The 21,086-nt window shown below is 42.4% G+C and overlaps 1 protein-coding gene across 2 annotated transcripts in view; it reads left to right on the forward strand.

Moving 5' to 3' along the window:
- Positions 1 to 4,998: 4,998 nt before the first annotated feature.
- RUNX1 (RUNX family transcription factor 1) overlaps positions 4,999 to 21,086 on the forward strand; it is an 86,771-nt gene continuing 70,683 nt past the window's right edge. For both annotated transcript variants that reach the window (XM_067565551.1, XM_067565552.1), the window contains exons 1-2: positions 4,999 to 6,779; positions 12,276 to 12,432. In XM_067565551.1, the coding sequence (XP_067421652.1) occupies positions 6,510 to 6,779; positions 12,276 to 12,432 (427 nt within the window). In that variant the 5' untranslated portion in view covers positions 4,999 to 6,509. The remainder of the gene's footprint in view (positions 6,780 to 12,275; positions 12,433 to 21,086) is intronic.

The following is a 21,086-nucleotide window of genomic DNA, read 5'->3' on the forward strand; positions in this document are numbered from 1 at the left end:
ATAAATAAAACTTGTTCTTGTTAAATGCTGAGGTTTTAAAAAGCTTTTTGATTAGATCCTCCGCCCAGTAATTCCTGAATGGGTATATTTAGTAACCCATGTTTCCTCAGTGCACTTTGTTATTAAAGGACATATTCTATATTTGCCACTGAAGGTTCTATTAAGGAACTGTGTTGTAAACAGTATGGAAACAAATTTCGAACAATTGTCTAGATCATTCCCCGTTAGTTGCGGGGGGAAAACTACAATTGCATCACCTATACATCCTACTAAAATAATGGAAGCTATGGCGACGAAAAGCTATTCTAAAATGAAGCTGTTGTTCTCTTGTACAAAAGAGACTAGAAAGAACTGCGTCTATTAGGTGGAGTAAGAAACTTTTCGTTAGTGAACGGGCGATACCGCTCAGGACGCGCTGTAAATGTGTTTGCAACGCAGGGAGAGTATGCAGCTTCTTCCAGTAACGTGCCTTCCAATAACGTTGAGCTCCCAGTAAAGGGGAAATTGCAGCTTCTGGGAGACAGCGTGCATTATACAAGAAGCGGAGCCTGAAAACATGAAGGTGAAAACGCTCCTACGTGCAACAACTGAGCAATATTAAAACCAACGTCTAGTGAATTTGCAAGATGTGGGCTGTGCTCATCTCTGTTGAATTAAAACCCCGTCGGAAGCCTTCTTGAAAGAATTATTGACTAACCAAATAGGCGACATATTAGGAGTTAAAATCCCCCATCAACATGCTAACGAAGGAGATGAATTTCCCATCTCTTGGAGATTCACACAGAGAAATAATCTGCTTTAGCTTCATTTTGTCTAAACAAGATCGGGTGCAACTAGAGTGATTTTCCTTTTGTTTGAAAAAACAAACAAAAAACCGGTTCATATCACCAGTCTTCAGAAGCTCATCGCCCTGCCTGTGGTTGTATGTGAGTGGGAAGTATTAGCCAAGTTGAACTTTTTCCTCTTGTGTAATGAAAAGAAGGGACCTGGAGCCGGGCACTTGGTCGTGCGGGAGTTAAGGCTGCTATTGAACCGGCGGTGAGGGCAGTGTGTAATGTGCGTCTTCTTTAATTGGGGTGGCACACGCCGTCCTACCAGAGCTCCTTTCAAGTGGTAAAAGGCAGTGTTACATCGCACTTCTTTCGCACCCGAGCTCAAAGGACAGGGACTGTAGGACGGGTCCTTAACGAGATCTCGCGTTCCTGACCTAGCAGCAGGTGACGCGACTAAGCGTCCGCACAGAAATCGTGATTAAACACGACAGAAACAGCTGTTCCCTTTACAGCCGTGCCTTGTCACCTGCAAAAGCCCTTCGCCCCAGCCTGGTGAACTGAACCCCTGAGCGCTTAATTGGGTGACTGGCTGTGCTATCAAACGTCACGGCTGCCTGCCTTGTGAGAGCTGGAAGCTGCCAAACACACCACAGAAAGGGGCCCCACCCTGGCTGGCTGACCCGCCGGAGGCGAGGATCGCTCTTTACCAGTTACTTCTCCGGGCTCCGTTCTCGCAACACGTGCAGATACGAAGCGGGGAGAGAGAGAGAGATTTCCCCCAGAGCCTCAGACGAGCCCTAGATTACATGGCAGTGCCAATCGTCCGGATCCCTTTCTTTCGGACGCTGACCTGCCCATTGTAGGGCAGCCTTTCTCTGCGGGGTGTTTAGTGTCGCCTGGGGGGTGGGGGTGTGAGCAAGCCCCATGCAAGGATCAGACACAATCCACTGTACCGGGAGGGGCAGGGGGGAGAAGGGAAGAGGGCTCCCCTCGCTTTCAGTCCGTGCGACGCTGCTGGGAAGGACCCACGCAGCCAGAGACTAGCCCCGGCGCCTTTTGCACCGAAGCCGACGGGCGGGGCTGATGCGGCTCCGTGCACGTGCCCTGCCACCTGGTCCTGTTGCACAGCACAGCCGCGTGCGCGCGTTCCCCGCCCGGCTTGGCAGGAGGGTGCTGCCGCCGTGCCTTGCCGTGCGGTGCCGAGGACAGGCTGTTGGCCCCCTCTACTGTCCGCTTCTCATTGCTGCAGGGCCCAGAGCGAGGCCGTGCAGCGCCGCCGCCTTCTCCCGAGTTTTATGGGCTGTTTGCTTTTGTATTAGCTTTCCCCCCCCGCCCCGCGCCTCCCCAATTGCGCAATAAACAGCTCAGAGACTCAAGGAACTCAGCCTCCAGCCCGCTTCCTCTTTGCTGTTAAAGACAGGGCCTCCCCCTCAGCTCCTCCCGCTCTTTCCACATGTACCTTTTGCAATGGTTTTTATTAACCAACGTGCCTACTCCCCCATTTCCCCTCGGACGCTGCTGGGCAGGAGCTGTTGCTGCTTCCCCGTTTCCCCTCCTCTGCAACTGCAGCTGTGCCCTTCCCACACATACCACACCCATATCCCTGGGTGGGAGCTACTGCTGTCCCCCTCCCCCGCGACTGGGGTGGCAGGCAAGGACCTAGCCCTTGATGTGACCCAGAGAGAGAAAGGTGCGAAGGGGCCACTTCAGTCTCCTCCAAGAGGGGGAAGCAGGGAGGAAGGAGAGGAGTATTTTGTGGCCTCTCTGCCCCCGGGGCATCCCCTGGGAAGGATAAGGAGGCAGGCTTGTTACCTCAAAGGAACACTGGATATGGCATTGCTTGCCCAGAGATGGAATTTCATTACATTGTTAGCACAGTTTTAGGTCTCGGCTTGTTTAAATGCTGCTGATGGTATTTGCCAACGGGTATCTGCTGAGGGGCTCCATTACCTCATGTCGGCCTTGTTTATTCTTGCCATTTCCCCCCACAAAATGTCACACCTTTGCAACCACCAATTCAACTCCCCCAGTCCTATCAGCAGGAGGAGCACTGGTGTAGAAAAGGTATCCGCAGAAGCCAGCCTTGGTAAGCCATGTTTTATCTAGCTAGGAAGGGTGTGAAATTTCAGAGGGGGGTGGGAAGGCTAGTGAGGACAGAGCTGTAAGTGGTTAGCAGCTAGGGATGGGCCCAGAGCAGCTTTGCAGTGCCATCTGCCTGGAGTGATCCCTGTTTGGCAAAGGGCAACAGCTTAAAAAAATCAGAAGAAAAACCAGAGTAAACCCAAAAAACCATCAATGTCTTCAGTGAAATGCTAAAACAGAAATCCTACTATTTGCATTTTGACCATGGCTTACAATCTTGACCTGAAATAAGCAGGAGTTGTAAAGGAAACTATCTGGGGCCGCAGGGTGGCCACTGCTGTGCTCCCTGTTTGAAAACTGTAGAGCTGTGTTTTTGAAATGACTGGATCACCAACTGCACCAGAATGGTGCAGAGGGATTTATAGAGTTGCCAATCCTCCAGGACTCACCTGGAGTCTCCAGGAATTAAATATTAATCTTTAATTAAAGATTGTCATGTGATGAGACCTCCAGGAAACATGTCCAACCAAAACTGACAACCCTAGGAGGGACCTGTATTTTATTTTTGGCTGGGTCTATGACTGGAGCTGTGATACCAAAGCAGTCATACAAGGGCAGGGTTTAAGAGGGGAGGGCAGGGGCTGTAGCTCAACTAACTGTTGCAAGTCCTTTCTTCCTAGAGGTGAGTCACTGGACCCTGCCAGGTGTGATAGGAGATCCTAAGTGGGCCAAGGGAAAGGACAATTGGAACAAACCCTGCTGTGGTTTTTCTGTTGTTGCGTTTTTTGTTTGTTTTTTAATTACGTTAATGCTTGTGCATGCTGTAGTTTGCCTGGCCCACACTGTTACTACAGCCGCAGTTATCTAGGGGCTGTGTAACAGCAGGGCATAGTGGGAACACATATACTTGTAGTGCCGTTCGCCCTTCCATTGTCATATCCCCTTGCTGGCTGAATAGTTTGTGATTGAAATAGCGTGATTTGTGCCTTTTTAAAAATGTGATTTGCAGGCATATCTATGGCAAAGACTGTGATTGTCCTGGCCTCCCCTGTGAAAGAGATTCTTGAGAGACAATGTGGGTGAGGTAATATCTTTCACTGGGACCAACTTCTGTTTGTGACAGAAACAAGCTGTCCAGCTACACAGAGTTCATCAGGTCTGGACTCTATGTAGGCCCATGTTAAAAGCTCAGGAGTGTGGAGACACTGGAATTGTATAAACCTGAAAGGACTCTAGAGTGAGGGAACAAGAAGTGACAAATTAAACCAGTATGGGGGGAGGAAGGAATAGCCTTGCAAAATGGTGTTTGTCCAGCTTGTGTCTTTCAGGGAGCGTGGGTGCAAATATCATTACACGTTATAATATCCTCACGTATGGGGATAAAGTTCAAGTGATGATATTTGGTGCCTGGGAGAGTCATTTTTCAGTGCAAGGCTGGATAGATAGAGTTAACCCTGCCCTAGTGGATATTCAAGGGACCCACAATCATCATCAGTTGCCTAGCAGTCGTGGCTTTTAACTGTAGTTCAGACAGAGCGGCAATGAAAGCCTGGGGGAGATCCCCAAGGGCTGGCTGACGCTGGGGGATTGCTTATCGGATCGATGCCATCCTGGGTGCTGGTTTCACTGTAACAGCCTTTAGCAAGCCACAAGCAGGGAGCGGAGTGCACCGTGCCCGTGGCTGCTGCTGCTGCTGCCGCCGCTGCTCCCGCAGTCGGTGTTTGCGGCGGGGTCCGAGCCCCAGCAGCCGCACATGGTCTCTCTGCCTCTGCGTGTGTGTGTGTTGTGGTGGCGGCCGCGGCATCCCATTGACACGTGGGCCCTTTACTCTTTACAGTAGCTCCGGCGGCGGCGCCCGGGCCAATTCCAGGAGCCCCAGGCCTGGAGCCGCGCCTCGGTTGATACCGGAAAGGGATCTGATTGGCCGGCGTCCTCCCCCTATGCAAAAGAGCTGAGGGAATGACATTCCTCCGCACTCTTACTGTAAAAGCAAATTCATTTCCAGTCAATCTCCATTCATAGAGCCAGAAGGCGCAAGGGAGGAGGGAGGAGCAGGCTCTCCAGAGCAGCATGAGCAAACAAACAGCGCCTCGCAGAAGGTCATAACGCTGTGTAGAGCCTGGGTTCCGTAGGTGGCCGGGAGGACGCTCTCCGTTCCATTCTATGAGCACGTGAAGACTTCCCAACTCTGGTTGCTTTGGAAATGGGGGTTTTTCTGAGCGGTCACCTGGGCTGGATATTTTGATTTCTGCCGTGTCCGTGAGCTGTTGTCATTGCTCTGCCTGTGCCTGTGTGAGTGTGTGAGAGAGAGAGAGAGAGAGGGAGGGAGAGCGAGCGAGCTGCTACAACTCCTCTTCCTTCTCGGGAGGGACGCTCGCAGCTCCTTCCAAGTAGGCATTAGTTGGGACTTGCCGGCTTTCAGTATCGATCTCGTTGAGTTGAGGCGAAGAGAGAGAAAAAGCATGTCTCCGAAAGCAGAGTTCCACCTGCTGTGGTTAAAATATTGTTAAGCAGCTGGCTGCTGTGGCCGAATTAGAGGAAGATTGTCTCAGAGATTGCAAAAAAAAAAAAAAAAAAGTTGGCAGTGACTCAGCCAGCGGCTGCAAGACTGTTGGTTGACTTCTGAAGAGTGTGTGCGACGGAGGGAGGGAGGGAGAGCTGTTGCGCACACCAAACCGCAGAGCGAACCCACAATTTAACCAACATCCCCCACACCCAAGTTTTCATTTGTGGACTTCGTTAGCCTCACGGCCTGAGCTCGGCGGCGGCTTTCCCGAGACTTTCTGCCAAAGACATGGCTGTCTAGTTCCAGGCCGTGCCCTGAGCGCTTTGCGAACTGACGGACAGCTCGTGACACGAGTCCTGTAGCTAGAGCAACGCGTGTCAAACTCCTGGAGCTGATTTTCAAGGCTACTTAAAGCCATCATCATCCTCATCATCATCATAACCCTGCAGAGCCCATTAATGGATTTCTGTTGTGTTTAAATCCTCCGCAGATGCTGCTGTAAATATTTGATGATGTACAGTATAGAGGCCTGCCTGTGCGCACATACATTGGTGTAGTCAGCTGACTTTTGAAAATCCTAGCTCCCGCACTGGGCCCTTTGAAGACTGCAGCCGGTTCTGGCCATTTTAGAGCGCGGCGGGTGTCTATGGGAGACACTGATGTATTTTGTATTCTATTGGGACTTTAGGAAAATCACCTGGAAGAAACTGATAGGAAATTAACTCCCGGGAAGCCCGGGTTTTGCGCGTCGGGCTGAACGCGTTGTCTTGAGCACAAACAGTGCCTCGCTGTGCGGGATTTCGGAGGGGGCTTTGCCTCTGATAACTCCTGTAGCAGCCAAAAGACTCAATGTGCAGCCTCCACAGCCAGCCCCCCTAAGGAAGATTATTTCGATGATTGGATTAACTCTTTTCTGTTTCGCAGGCCCAGGAAACCAAAGGGTTAAGTCTTAAGTTTGTTCGCTGCCTCGAACGGTTCAGCAAAATTAACTTTGGGGCCAGGCATAGAAAGAACTCCAAGCCCCCCTCCAGTGCTAAGCCTGTGTCCCTTGGTGTGGGTCTCCAGGGAGCTGAGCGCTGAAGAGTTACGCTCGTTTCGCTGTTTTGTGAGAACTCTGGGGAGATTTTTCACTCAACAGGCTTGTTGTGATGCGTATCCCCGTAGATACCAGCACCAGCCGCCGCTTCACGCCGCCCTCCACCGCTCTGAGCCCGGGGAAGATGAGCGAGACGCTCCCGCTGGCTGGACAGGAAAACAGCGGCGCCCTGGTGGGGAAGCTGAGAAGTGCAGACCGCAGCATGGTGGAGGTGCTAGCGGATCACCCCGGGGAGCTGGTCCGCACTGACAGCCCCAACTTCCTCTGCTCAGTGCTGCCCACACACTGGAGGTGCAACAAAACGCTGCCGATCGCTTTCAAGGTATGTGGCTTTTGAACCCTTCTCTGAGGGGAGGCACTTAACCGGGGAATCAATCGGGGAAGGGGGGAATTGAGAGCAATGTAAACCCCCCCTCCTCCTCGGTGTGTACATGATCGGGATAGAAACGCAGCGTTCCGCTCCGATAACTCCTTCCCGGAGGGGAGTTGGTAACCTGCTCCCTTCTAGCACCGATCACTGAGATCTGGCGTGTGCCCGGGCTCCTCTCATTCGTTTTAGGCGTGTTCCCACGTAAGGAGGCCTGAGTTGCTGTAGTGACTAGCTCTGGGCATCCTGATTCACTCTATAGCCCTGGCCACTATGCTACAATGTGTGGGGAGTACAGGGGCCCCCCCCTATTTAAAGGTATTAACGTATTGACTTGCTAACATGAGTCACTTTCGAGAGCTGAGGCTGTGGAAGAAAAGGATAATGGGGAGGGGGAGGGCAGGACAGCGGCGTTGGAGACTCTCTCTCTCTAACCACTGTCGGTCTCTTCATCTCATTCATAAGTATACAATTAAGGAGTGGTTCTATACAAAGCAAAGAACAAGGAGCCGTGTGTTGTTGCTACATTGTGTAACAAGATGCAACACAATCAATCCCAGGATGGATACACGTATCCATAGTCTAAAATGAGTCTTTCTGGACTGGACTGTGTTTCGGACACAGAAACAACCCATTACGATGGGAACAGGATCCTTTTTAAAAATACATATCAGTGTTTGGGGGTACTTCTGGATTAATATGTTTGCAAGACCACAAAGCACTACAGGCCGCAGTGTTCAAACTAGCGTGTCTAAAGTTTCGCACCTAAACTGTATTGAAGGCACCTAACTATTTGCTCAGAGGTGTTAAACTGCCATTTGTGGGGAGTGGCAGGTGCTCATCACATTTAAAAGTCAGGTCGTTTTTGTTTTGATATCTAAATTAGGCAACGATTTATTCTGAGCTGATCGTTTGTTTAGGAAAAAAATCCCGTTTGTTGTTAAATATCGGAATGTTTTTCCAGATTATTTTTTTAACTCGAGCCCATCTTTGACAAACCATAGAAGAAATACAGTGGCTTTTCTTCTGATGGAAGTCACTACAACGAACATGTTCGAAACACTAGATTAAGGTTACTTATTTGTGGATGCTGCTGTTCTTGCATTGAAAGGAGGCATGATCTCGCGGTTTCATGTATCATCACATTTCCACCAAGGGTGGTGGTTTGAAATTAACCAGAGGGACGTTTAGAAGCTTTTTTTCTTTTTTTGATCTTTTCATATTTGGACTTGCTGTACTACACTTACCCAGACTGTCTTAAGACGCATGGCCTTTTTCTTAAAACAAAAACGAAGAGACAGAACCCCACAAGGGTAAAACTTTAGCAGGACTATCTAAGACATAGGCTTGTTCTGCATGCTGAAATTACCCCACTAAAGTTTTGTGTTTCTCTGGATAATCAGTACAGTGTGTCTTTACAGTCAGAAGAGTAAAGTATGTAGATTACATTTAGAAGATAATTGCTACAGCTTTTCTTGTCTAAATGGCCCGATTTTATCTTATGTGGATTCGAGTATTTAGTACCCTTTGCCCATTTTCTTTTTAAAGACTTTGGCCTATAAATAATTTGTTTATAATGCTGAACTCTCTGCCATTGATTTATATGTTTCCAACCAGAAAAACATATTTTAATTGTCTCCAAGGCTGAGCCCCTGTTAGTTGTAACTCCCCTTAAACTCTTACATTTAAGATTACGAGCAGTACAGTTTGAACCAGCCTATTCCTTTCACAGGGAACAGGCTTCTTTCAACCGAGTTCATCACTGCCCAAGCAGCTCAGATCAGAATCCATCTGATTAGTTGGAGTAGTCAGTTTAGCTCTTAGAGCCTTAGTAAATATGTGTATAAGAACGGGGGTTTTAAGATAAGTGCGAGTGTTTATTTTGCCTACGGAGGGTTTTGTTTGTGAAGAGAGGTGGGAGAAAGGAAGGTCAAGTCGGAATGATCAGTTCTGAAAGCCAAATCCCCTCCCCCTCACACACGTAGGTGAGTTGTGATACCATTAACCGTACTACACGGGACACAAGTGCAGCTCATTAGTTGGAACGCGATAATACTAAAGTTATTGCTTTAAAAAAAGGCTCTGAAAACTCGCTCGGTCCCTTAGGGAGCTAGAAACACGAAGTCTCCGAATGTGGCTGATACTCCTCTTTCGAATTCGCTTCTTCTATTTCAATGTGCACTTCCGCGCAGGCTGCTCTCAAGCGTGGCATGCCTGGCGCGGAAACACGTTTGAAATCTTTTGATCTTATCCTGAACTGGAAAGAGAATGAATCAATATTGTGATTAATATCCAACACCTGCCCCGCTCCTTCTAAACGTGAACGACGCACCGGATTTCCACCGAGCCACCTTTTCTCCTCCGAACTAGAGCTGAGGGCTCAGCAGCTTACAAACCATCAGCTTCGCGCTCTTGTTTCTGAGCTGGTGCTTTGTAATGAAATGTTTGAATGGTGAGATCTCTTATCAGTCATGTGAAAAGTGCCAGGCTTGGGGGAAGGGAAGGAAGGCGGAGGGTGGATTTTCGGGGTAACGTCTCCTCAGCTGGTTTTCTGTAAGGAGTAATGCTTCATAATTTAAATAACCAGCCCCCTGCAACCTTTGCAATCGAAATAGGGGAGTCGAATTCTCTAAACTGACAAGATTATTAATTCCTAGCATTAAAACGCACCAACACAGAAAAGCAAAGGTACAGCGTTTCCTGTGAACTTCTGAAATTGTATGTTATGATGCCACCTGATTTCTGACTCCCTCTTCCAGCTCTGCTCACCACCGCCACCAAAACTATCCAGCTATTGCGAACTGCTGGGGAATGAGACCTGAAATATTTGACTGATCATAAAAACAAGCACAATCTGATGGTATATATTGCTGTATATATTTCCACATCGTCCTTTCTGAAAGTATCCCCCTACATTTGAAAATAATCTCTGTTTTGCTAAAATTGTGTAACAAAGAATACCTAGTTGCATGTAGTTCAGTTCAAATCATCCATATACTACCAAGATCCTATGTTCAAATATAGGAGTGGGATTTTTAGGGTACTTGGTAATATTTATTGTACCAATAAAACTCAAGAAATTTCTACAGATTGAAATACCCTCTCTCCCCCCACTTTTACACTCCAAAAATAAAATAAAATAAAATAATACTTATTTCACATAATCTTTAGAATCAGAATGCCATTTTAAACAAAAAAAAAATCCAGTATTTTCTTCCAAAATAAAGGAAAATTATAAGGAATTTAAATAATGTAAATTGCAATTATTGATGTAGTTTAATAATACATTGTAATAGAGATTAATTGTTCAACATACTGTTAGGAAATCATCTGAATCCTAATTTAAAAGATCAATTTGGTTTGGTTGATGGACCAAGATTGGTGAGGTGTACCTGTGCTGTTGCATGGGTTTGCTGATATTCTGCTCAGCTCGCTGAAGATATATTTTTAAAAGCTGAACAGTAAAACAAAATACTAGATATCTCCGGTCAGCAAGTTCCCACTTATTTGTTTAGTCTGTTTTATAATGTAAATGTTTGTATTTCTTCAGGGCCTATCATTTAGTACTTTTCATTCCAGTTTTTCTTTTTTCTTGTGTGCGTTTGTGTATGCACAAAAGTTTTTATATTATTTTTATAGTGGTTGCTTCAAATTGCTTATCATGGATGTTGCTTTCAGTGAATTATAAATATGGTGAATTTTTAAAATATTATTTTTCAATTTAAGATCATTATCTCAGTAACTCCGATAAATTTGAAAATAATTGCTGTCTTATGAAAACACACATAAATACACAAATACTCATGTAAAAAGGTGTTTCCCTAAATGTTCTTCCTTCCATTTCCTATATCTGAGGTGTTTAATATATGTAGAATAATTATTTTATTACAGGCTTTTTAAAAAACTTGGTAAGCGTATGGGGTTCCTGACTGTGGATTTTGAGAACCAAATTGCTACACCACACAACAGTCTGGAGAGAGAAAACATTGTGTGCAAGAACAGGAGGATTTGAAATACGTAGTGCTGATTATACTGCATTTTTGCTGTGTTCAGATAAATACAAAAACTGAAGCATGGGCTGGTGAGGAGGGATGAGGAAGAGGAAGTAGAAATATATGCACAACGAGGGAATTTCAACATAATGAGCACAACTCTATGTGGAATCAAGAATAATACTTAGAACATGTTGGAGAGCATTAAGTGTGGGAGTATAGCTTCATATGTAAGGAAGGGGTGATCAAAGACTTTTGAAATATTATGGGAATTATTATGACTAAGAAATAAGTATAATAAAGGGAGTAGGTAAAGGAGCTGTGTGTGGACCTCTTTAAAAATATCAGTATGATGTGAGAGTAACAGATAAAACTGGGTTGTGAAAAGCAATGAGTTATTTTAACTATATGCACATGAACTAGAAAATGCTAAGAGGAAGGGAAAAAATCAAGCAGTACCTCTGAGGACACAAAGCAGGACTATTTACTTCCTCTTAAAATATGTAAAAGAGGAAACTAAAAAGAGCTACATATTATTATAATTATTTTATTTATTCTTTTGTATTATTTCACCAGTGTAAAACTGGTCTAAGTGAGATCAGAACTGGGTTTTGCACAAGAGTTTAAGATGAAATTAAATACTAAAATGTTTAATTAACATGAAAATTGTGACACAGTTGCGAGAAATCAGAAAAATTAAGTCTAGAAATCTAAATGCCATGTAGCACATTGACAAAAATGTAGCAGCATGTATGTTCTTAAATATTAGGTGATATTTTTTAGATATTGACACTGAGGAAACACAATGGAAACTTTAGTGACAGAGCTTAAGCCTTCGATTTCAATGTTTCAGGTTTTATCAGTTCACATTACAATTTTAACCAAGTTTTGGGACAATTCTAATTTCATTGACTTGTTTTCTTCTTCTAAAAGGAAAAAATAAATGGTTTTGTGAACAGTGATCAAATGTATATTTTGGGGCTGATTTCCTATAGTTTTGCACTGGTGTAGCAGCATTGAAATAAATGAAATTACATGGCACAAAACGATTGACACTGTGAGGAATCAATTCTGTTATGTCCAAGAGAGACAAAAGGCCTGGTTTTGCTCTTGAACTACTTTTATACCAATATAATTCCACTGACTTTGATTAAATTATTCCTGACCTACGCTGATGCAAATGAGATCAGAATCAGGCCCGGATATTTATTTATTGGTAAATATAAATGTATGCATGTTATGTGTATTGTATATATTTAAGTGCAATTATAGTTTGTGGTTTAGACTATGTAGATACAAATATTTTGTCTGGCTCTGTGAACTACATTTGGAAATACACCTATTTACTCCAAGTAGCATTTTAATTTATTATAATTTGTTGCTTCTCCCCTTTTCATCAGCTTATTTACTGATACATTTCACAGACGAAAACTGAGGATTCTTCTATTTAATCTTTCAGGTAGTGGCCTTAGGCGATGTCCCTGATGGGACTCTGGTCACAGTAATGGCTGGAAATGATGAAAACTACTCTGCAGAGCTCAGAAATGCTACAGCTGCCATGAAAAACCAAGTAGCAAGGTTCAATGACCTCCGATTTGTGGGTAGAAGTGGAAGAGGTATGTATTTGCTCACAGCTATATTTTGACTGTGTTTACTACTTGAATCAAGTTTCAATTACTTAGGGACAATTTGAACACAAAATATATCCAACTTCTGCATTGGGGAATCTGGCAAAATCTGGCTTGTGCTGACTCCCACTGTACAGAAATTGCATTTTTATTGTTTTACACAAGCCAGTCCTCAGTATGATTTACATTTCCTAACAGTGTTCTTATTTAAAAGAATAGCCAAAAGACAATCCAAACCGTGCCCTTTGTCACATCTATGCAAACTCATTAGCTTCACTGAAATCCAGATGATTTCAGATGTGTAACTAAGGGCAGAATGTAACCCCTACTTCAGTTTAAATTAATTTGTGAACAGGGCCTCAACATCAGCTGATGTAAATCAACACAACTTTATTGTCTAAAACTGTGGTTGACAATTCCACTCCTCAGGCACAATGAAAAATTCTACAGTACGGGTAAAGCTTGTCTGTGCAGGAGTCAAAGTGTTTTGGGGGGGTCCTGCCAAGGCTGTGGAATGAGTTTCCTCAGGAGCTCAGGGCCATCAGAGACTCCACCATCTTCTGCTCCAGGATGAGAGAACAAACACATGGCAGATGTTAGTCACATTGCTTAATATTGTACTGGAAGGCACAGAGATACTACAGTGATGAGCATGGTATGAGAACCTGAAGAGAATAGAATAGAAGACTTCACTAGCTGAGGATCTAGCCCAGTGTGTCTCTTTGGTAACTTTTAATTATAAGTAAGAACAAAAAGGTGAAATTGTTATCTGCAGCAGCGGAGATTTTAAAATGATATAGAATATAATTCCACCCAAAAATCCATAAATTGTAGCATTAACACATCAACGTGTGGAGAGATGATACGGGGCCTGATTCAATGGGAAAGACTCCCATTGACTTCAGCAGGCTTTAATTCAAGCCCATAATTGTAGAAAACGCAAATTATAAACAGCCATGTTTATATTACAAGGTAATTTGAAGAACTCATTTGAGACTGCTTTCCTTACTCATGTAATTAGTCCCATGGACTGTTCATGGGAATAGAGTCTGTTTGCCTTAGTAAGGATTGCTGGATCAGGCCCATAGCAGAAAAACTGATGAAATTTTGAAAATACGGCCTTTCTGTTTTAGGTTAAGGTGCTAAAACGTACTTCACATTCAGTATGCTTTCATACAGTGCTTACCAATATACTAAATACAATATTGTCAGTTAAGTTCAGTTCAGTGTTGTAAAATTTACAAACCAAAACTGCCCTTATCTGGTGCATTAAAATAGGTTAGTTTTACCAGTTATTTTGAGATCTGCGTCTCTTTGGAACCAGACAGAGCTCTTTATGGCTTATTGTTCTTCCCCGCTCCCATTTTTATTCATCTCTGTTCTCTCTGAGTGACCTGGTCTCCCCTTGGTGCGCGCGCGTGCGTGCGTGCGTACATACGTATGTATGTACACAACTCCTATAAAAACGAATGGTAATACAAGCATACTCCAGGAGAATTGCATAATGGGCCTATTTCTATTCCTTGCAAAGCAGCATATTACAATGGGAGTAAGATCAGTCTTTAGACCTAGAAAGTTACACTGATTATAGACAGCAGAATTTATTTGCTTATGAAATGAAACTCATATTTTGTAGATTTTTTTCTAATATAAAATCAGTGTACAATTTGAGAAAACCATGCCCTTGTAACAGATTTAAAGATGAGACCTAAATTCAGAAAGTAAATATGTTTTATGTGTAAAATATCCAACCAGGCCCGAAATGTCCTGTAGCTTCATTAGCCTAATATCATTCAAACCTGTTTGTTTGGGTTAGCTTCAGAATGCAATTGGTGGAAAAAAAATCTGCAGTTAAAAATGTAGTTTAGTAATGCTAACGAAGGATAATAATAGGGTAACGCAGAGATAATTATATCCATTTACTGAAAACATGAGAGATGCTGTAATGTTAAAAATATCAGTCATTAAACATGTTCATTTGTTATATTAAAGGTTCCACCTTTTCAGTAAATGGTGTTTGCATTATGATTCAGAGATGAGGGTTTAGAAAACATTTTGAAGATTCAAATGAATAGCTGGCAAAGAGGCTGAGAAGCTAATAAAAATAGACTTGCAGTTTGGTTCCTGGCCATGCTAATGAAGCTAGAAATCACAACTGTGATCTGCGTGATTTTTCAAGGTCAGAATTTGATAGCTCAGAGAGAACGCTAATTGTCCAAAAGAAAAACCTTGTAGGGAAGATTTTTGTAGCCATCTACTTTAATACCGTTCCACTGGCAGTAACATTAATCACTTATATACAATGAGAAGTTTTATTTTAAAAATACTGTGATTGTAGCTTAAGTAAAAAATGTCATATGGGACTTTACATGCTACTAATCAGTTTTAGAGGTTTAATCTCATAAACTCCATTAGCTATCCATATTTTGAGTGAATGACTAATATATACTTTTGTTTACTCATATAATACTGAACTGTTTTCCAAAGGTGTGGCTTGTTTGCATTTGAGTGCATGATTTCTGATGTTCTGTTGCGTTTGCATAAAGCCTAAATAATAAGGTAGCTGCATCAAAGGGCATTGCTTCTTTTGATTCCTCAGTATAGGGAAATCAACTGAACTGTTTGCTGTGTCATATTTGAGCTTGAATAAATTCAGCTCCCACCAATGATAATGTGATGCCAATAAATACATGAACAGCCACTGAAAGTTTGAGTTGGTTATGGTCATTGTAGATATCATTTGTGTGGCTCGCACGACTTGAAATCAGTACTCTGATATAAAAAAGAAGGGGTTTACACTGTGACAATTCAAATTCATGCCTCACTTTCTCTTATGATGTGTCAGTTATCGTTGGAGGTGTAAACATCACCATTAAAAACCTCACAGAAATGTTGACAATCCACTTCTCATTTTCAGGGGGTAGAAAAGAATCATTCTCACTAATTTTAACAATTATTCTTAATTCTGACCCTCAGTAGTGCTGTAAAAGGAATGTGAGACATTAGCTATCAATATAGGTCACTATAGTTATTGTTTCATGTGCCCTTGTTTAAGACCATAGGCGACATTCTCAGCTATGTAAATTGATGCTGCCCCATAGACTTTAAATGGAATTACACTAGTTTGCACCACTTGAGGATCTTTGCCTGTGTTGTACATAGATGCACAAGCATGTGCCAAATAGTGGCTGAAAATTAATCCAATAGCTGAGCTACCTTTCAGTGTTCATACACATTTAATAGTGAAGCAACGGGCCTGTATTGCTATTTCTGGCCATGCACTGTGGTGTTCTTTATTTTAGAAAAACGTGATTTTTCTTGATACCAACACAGCGAGGGGAGAGTATCACAGATCTTCAGAACAGCAGGATGTTGTATTTAGGAGATTTGGCTCGCCCTCCACTACAAAGCAAATTTGCATTGGAATTGGCTGATGTCCAGGATTACTATTCCTCACCCTTAGTTCAGAATGCCACTGGGAAAACCTGCCTGTCTGGCTTGTAGGCCTTAGTAAGTAATTTCTAAAAGAAAAATGTAGTTTAAGGCTTAAAGAAACTCTAAGCTCCTGACTGACAATCTGATAAAAGTCTTCCTTATTTTTTTTCTTCCAAATTTTCCCTTCATTCATTTTTTCAAATGTAATTATTCTATACCAATGCAAAGTTCATAGCTCTCTTAATGTGTGATCGTCCTATATAGCTTACGATGATGAAATAAAGCTAACATGAAAAGCCTAATACAACACAGGAAGTTCATTGACTAAAATTAAAAATAAATAGTTGTTTTGGAAAGGGAAAGCTTCAGGATCTGGTGGACACTACATTGTTTCCGTGTGGAATCATTTATCCAGATAACTAGCTGATTTGTAGATGGTAACATTTTTATCATGTTTTCCAGATGAAAACTACCTTGAATGAGTTAATATAGTAGTAATGATGTGAATGTCTTTTGGTTACCTGCGGAAGCTGTCAATCTTACCTTTAAACATTTTGCTGGACTTTAATGGTTATTATAACTAGTTTTATTGCAAGATCTTTTTCTTTTGGTTGTAATTTTTAAAGATATACAAAATGAAATTTAAAAATTCAGCCTCTGGCAGGAATAGAACCATATGAATAATTTTGCAAACAAGAATATGCCATTTTTCCATTTCTATGAACATAAGGCATTGTAAATCTGTGCCACTGGTTTCACAGCACTAGCCTATATGAGAACACTTAGAGGATATTACAAAACATAATCAGAAATATTTGCCTCCAGGTCTCTTTCTTCCAGACATAAATTTGAGGAAGAAAGCTCAGTTGAAATTGGAACGTAGATCACAGACATGTGCTAATAAGTTACTTGGCTAGATGTGGAGTTCATTTGGCTTTTACTGGCATTCTAATGGCAGAATTTGACTAATTTTGTGTAGCTTCATTTTCTGACATATTATTTAAGGACATTTTTGTTAACTTTGCTTTTACTAAAAGTTAATCTCATTTAAAATTATAATAGTATTCAGAGTGCAGACTAGAACTCCATGCAAAAGAGTATAAAAAGCACTAAAACCTGCCTTAAGTGACTACCTCGGGCCTGATCCAAACTCATTGACATTGATGAAGAGACGCCCATTAACCTCGGTCAGCTTTGTATCAGACCCTTGAATAACAGTTAATTGGGGTCTTAAAATGAAAGCAGAGCTTTGGGAAATACTGTGGAGAGGGTCTCTTGAAACAGGAGGTTGACTAAAAAGTCTCTTATCTAGATTTCACTCTTAGAATTGATGAGATCAGAAGGGAAGTAACAATAGCATATTTGACAAAGAAAAGTTGCAATGGATAAAGTAAATATATTTAAAGTAAACATACTTAAAAATAAACATTGCTATATACTTAATGTATTATATTGTGAGAGACAGCAGGATTGGCAGATAGAGGTGATGGTCCAGGGGTTTGATAGTGCCAGCTTTGTATCCTATTATCTGTTGCCTGCATTGTTCCTATTCTGTGTATTAATAAGGTTTCTGGGTTTGTCAATTTAGTATCATCCTGGATCAATAACTTTTCTAAGGATGAAGTTCATCCTTGCACGGAGGGCCTGCATGCCACTGGTGCTGTATAATGGGACTTTGCAGGGGGTAAGTTGTGACTGGGGGAAGCTGTGTTTCCCTGTGTACTATGGAAGGTGGTGCTGGAGGGTAGTTTGGAGAGGAGCCTGGGGATTTTTTGAGTATGCCAATCCAGTGTCCCTTACACATGTTGCAAGTGGTGAAGGGGCAGTGGTATCTACTCCATCTCCAGGTTGTGGCCACAACAGCATACTGGGCTGCAGATTCAGACCCTGAGTCTGGGTTAGTAGGGTAGGTTTTGCCCTCTAGTATCTGCATACTTCACCTGAATAAAGTTGAACGATTCATACTTTGTATGAGCAAAGTGAATGTTAGCCAGAGAGAGAGGGGGGGATTTTTCACAAGGATGTGTGCAGCTATTGGTTAATATTATTGTAAAGTATTTTTTTCAGTGGGTTAAAATGCTTTTTCTGGTTCTCTTTTTCGGTTTGTTTATTTGTAGAGAGCTACTCAAAAAGTCATTGGCCTATTAAGACTGGGAAAGTAAAGCTTGTTAGTAAAAAAAATTCTTAGAAAGCAGGGTTGTGCAGGACAGAAACTGTCTTTAGCTTTGTACTGCACATTTTCTTAGTGCTTAACAAATAAGTCTTATGAATAAAAACTATGCCATGTGAGTAAGATTTGTAAGCTCAGAGGAAATACAATATAACCAAGTTTCAACCCATCATTTCAGTAGGAATGGAAGTATTCCTTTAGATTTCTCTCTAAAATTAAGAGTCATGGCAAAATCTGACGTGAAACTCTCTGCATTTATAGAATATATCACAGATCTTGCCAATCAAATAGTGGTGGTCCATCAGTGTGGGAAAAGATATGCAAATTAAATCAATTAATAACACAGTTCCTTTAGACAAAGTCACTTTCTTGATGTAAGCTTTCACTGGAAACTTAGCTGTGGGGAGTGGAGAGAAGAATTATTTATAAAACTGTACAACCAAAACTGACTTGTGTGTACAGTTGTATATTCTATACAGACATTTTGTATGAATTGCTGATTGTGTAAGGAAGTATATGATACAGTTCAGTGAGGATATTTGAATTGAAAACATCATGTGGTCCAGGAGGTTGAGCATGACTCCTGCTATCTGCCAGCTCACAGACATTCAGTTGGGTTATTTAAATTTGGTCTGGGCAGAAGAAGTTTCAATCAGAAAGCGCCTATAGGAGAAAAATAATGGTAGAATGATTTTTAGAGCTTCCTGTCTCCTGGAGCATTATAGTTGTAAACAGTGATCATGCCAAGTACTGAAACACTGGCTTAGTTCCATTAACAATAAATCTACTTTTTGGTTGCACAGAGCTGTGCTTGAACATTTTGTTTTAAACTTGGGATAATGATGATAATGAGGTAGTATGTTGTTCTCCGAGAGTTTTCTTATTTTGTAGATTTTAAAAGAAGTTTAGCTTAGGAGTATGGTGTTTATGGAAAACAAAGTATCTCACTGAAAGAAGAGGTTACATTGTTTCAAGCAATCTGTTTGCCTTTCAGCATTTTTTGTTTTGTTTTGCTTTTCTTTCTTGTGTGCTGTCTTTTAAGTGTCTTCACAAGCAAAATTGTCTGGAAAAAATGTCACACCAAGAACAGCTGCTGATTTGTAGTCAAAATAAAGCCATTAAGAGAAATTAATTAGTACTCAGGCTTCAGGGCAGCTTAATGAACTTCAGATGACTACTCTAAAGTGTAGTCTACTCTCATCAACTCTCTTGTACTTAGCAAAAGAATCAAGGATGTTCTAAATCAGTGGTGCACAACTGTTGTGATGCTCAGAGGCATGATCAGACCCTAATGTGCATATTAACTCACATAAACCTACTGCAATTTTGGATCAGTTTGTATATAGCATTTAGAGTAAATGGAAAAAATACATTTTGTTTAATCTTAAATCTTTTCCTTCTCTTTTTCCCCTTTTATAAATCCTTTTCTCTCTTTTTATCTATGACTTTCCTTCTCAGATCATTTTATCTTTCCCTTTTTGTTCTCTGTCTCTTTCACTGAACCCTTTCCTCTGTATCTGTGTTCTTCAGCACACTTTTCCTCTTATTCTTGCTCCTCTATTCCTGCTCCTCCTACATTTCTCATCCTAGAGCCATTGCATGAAATTCTGACCTCATTGTAGTCACTGAGGGTTCTGTCATTGACTCCACTGGGGCCTGGGTTTTACCCATTGTCTTCACGGTGCCTCTTCCCAGGACTCAGGCCAGTTGTAGCTTGAAGCTCAGCTCTGCTTCTTTACCCTACCAGCTTCAGGCACTTTGTGCCTGATCCTCATTTACACTGTTCACTTTAAGGACTCTTTACCCTGCTAAAGTGGTGTAAATATTGTTATCGAATGTTTATATTGTGGTAACACCTAAAGGCTGCAAGTGGGTTGGGCCCCATTGAGCTAGGCAAAGTACAAAAATGGCCTTTAGTTTTTAGCCTCATCTGGGCAACTAGCAATAGTACTCCTATGCCCTCCTTGTGGGCAAGGGGTTGCTTCTTATACCATGCAAGGAAGGGAGAGGCCTGGGGTGGTGGGAATGGGTGTAGAATGAGGAGCCCTTGGAAGCTGGCAAGGTGGAAGTGGGGAGAAGCAGCTGTTGGAAGGAAGGACAGAAGCTATTGGAGCTCTGGAGGGAGGTGTGTGCCGTGCATGTGCTGTCCAGTTCCTTGAAGCTCAGTGAGAAGCTATAGGAAACACCTTGGTAGGCTGTATATAATTCACAGGCTGAAGGTTATGCACCACAGCTCTAAAAACTAACATGTTTTGAAGTTTTGTTGAAGGCTTGTCTACATGAGAAAGTTCCTCTGTTGGGACTTTCTGTTAGTGGGGGGTGCCAGGTGTTCATACACAAATCTATCTGTAAGAGTGGTTCTTTAGACATCCACTAACACAAGATACCCCAAGGTGTGTATCAGTGGGTGTTACAGCAGTGGAATGCCAGTGTAGATGTGTCCTACTTCCAAGACAAATGAATCATTGCAAACAGTCCTTCTGTTGATGTTCCACACTGCCCCAGTCACTTCAGGGAGTGATCTCTCTGATCCTTTTTCTACACTCCACTGCTCTGGGGTCGTCTGGGCTGCAAGTCACTCACTTGTGCAAACAGTGCTGACAAACACACAGGTGCCATTTGCCAGCCGTATTCAGCGTGAGCACATTCCACTTTCTTTGAAGCCTGTGTACTGGCACTATCTTTATTCACTGTGCCTCAAGTGTCTGCCTGAAGCCATGTGGAGGTCACTGGTATGATTGTACTGCAGGGTGACAAGTGTGTCCCGTTCCAGCTGGGAACTAATCGCCAAAATGCAGAGATCTCCCAGTGTCAGTCTGAACAGGTGGTTGAATTGGGATTTGGCCAAAGTGAAAAGGGAAGGCACTAAGACAAAATCAGTAAGGATTACAGCAGGTGAATCAGTAGCTAGTACTCTTTTCTCTAAGCTATTACCAAATAAGTGCCCCAGACTGGTGAAAGGACATAGAGTGAGATGCTGAAAGTGCCATCTTTACACAGAAAATTGAGATACTTTCAAACATGATTCTGAAAGAGT

The sequence above is a fragment of the Emydura macquarii genome, unplaced genomic scaffold (genome assembly GCF_026122565.2).
Source record: "Emydura macquarii macquarii isolate MOO-44397 ecotype Brisbane River unplaced genomic scaffold, CSIRO-AGI_Emac_v2 contig_2681, whole genome shotgun sequence".
Lineage (NCBI taxonomy): Eukaryota > Metazoa > Chordata > Testudines > Chelidae > Emydura > Emydura macquarii.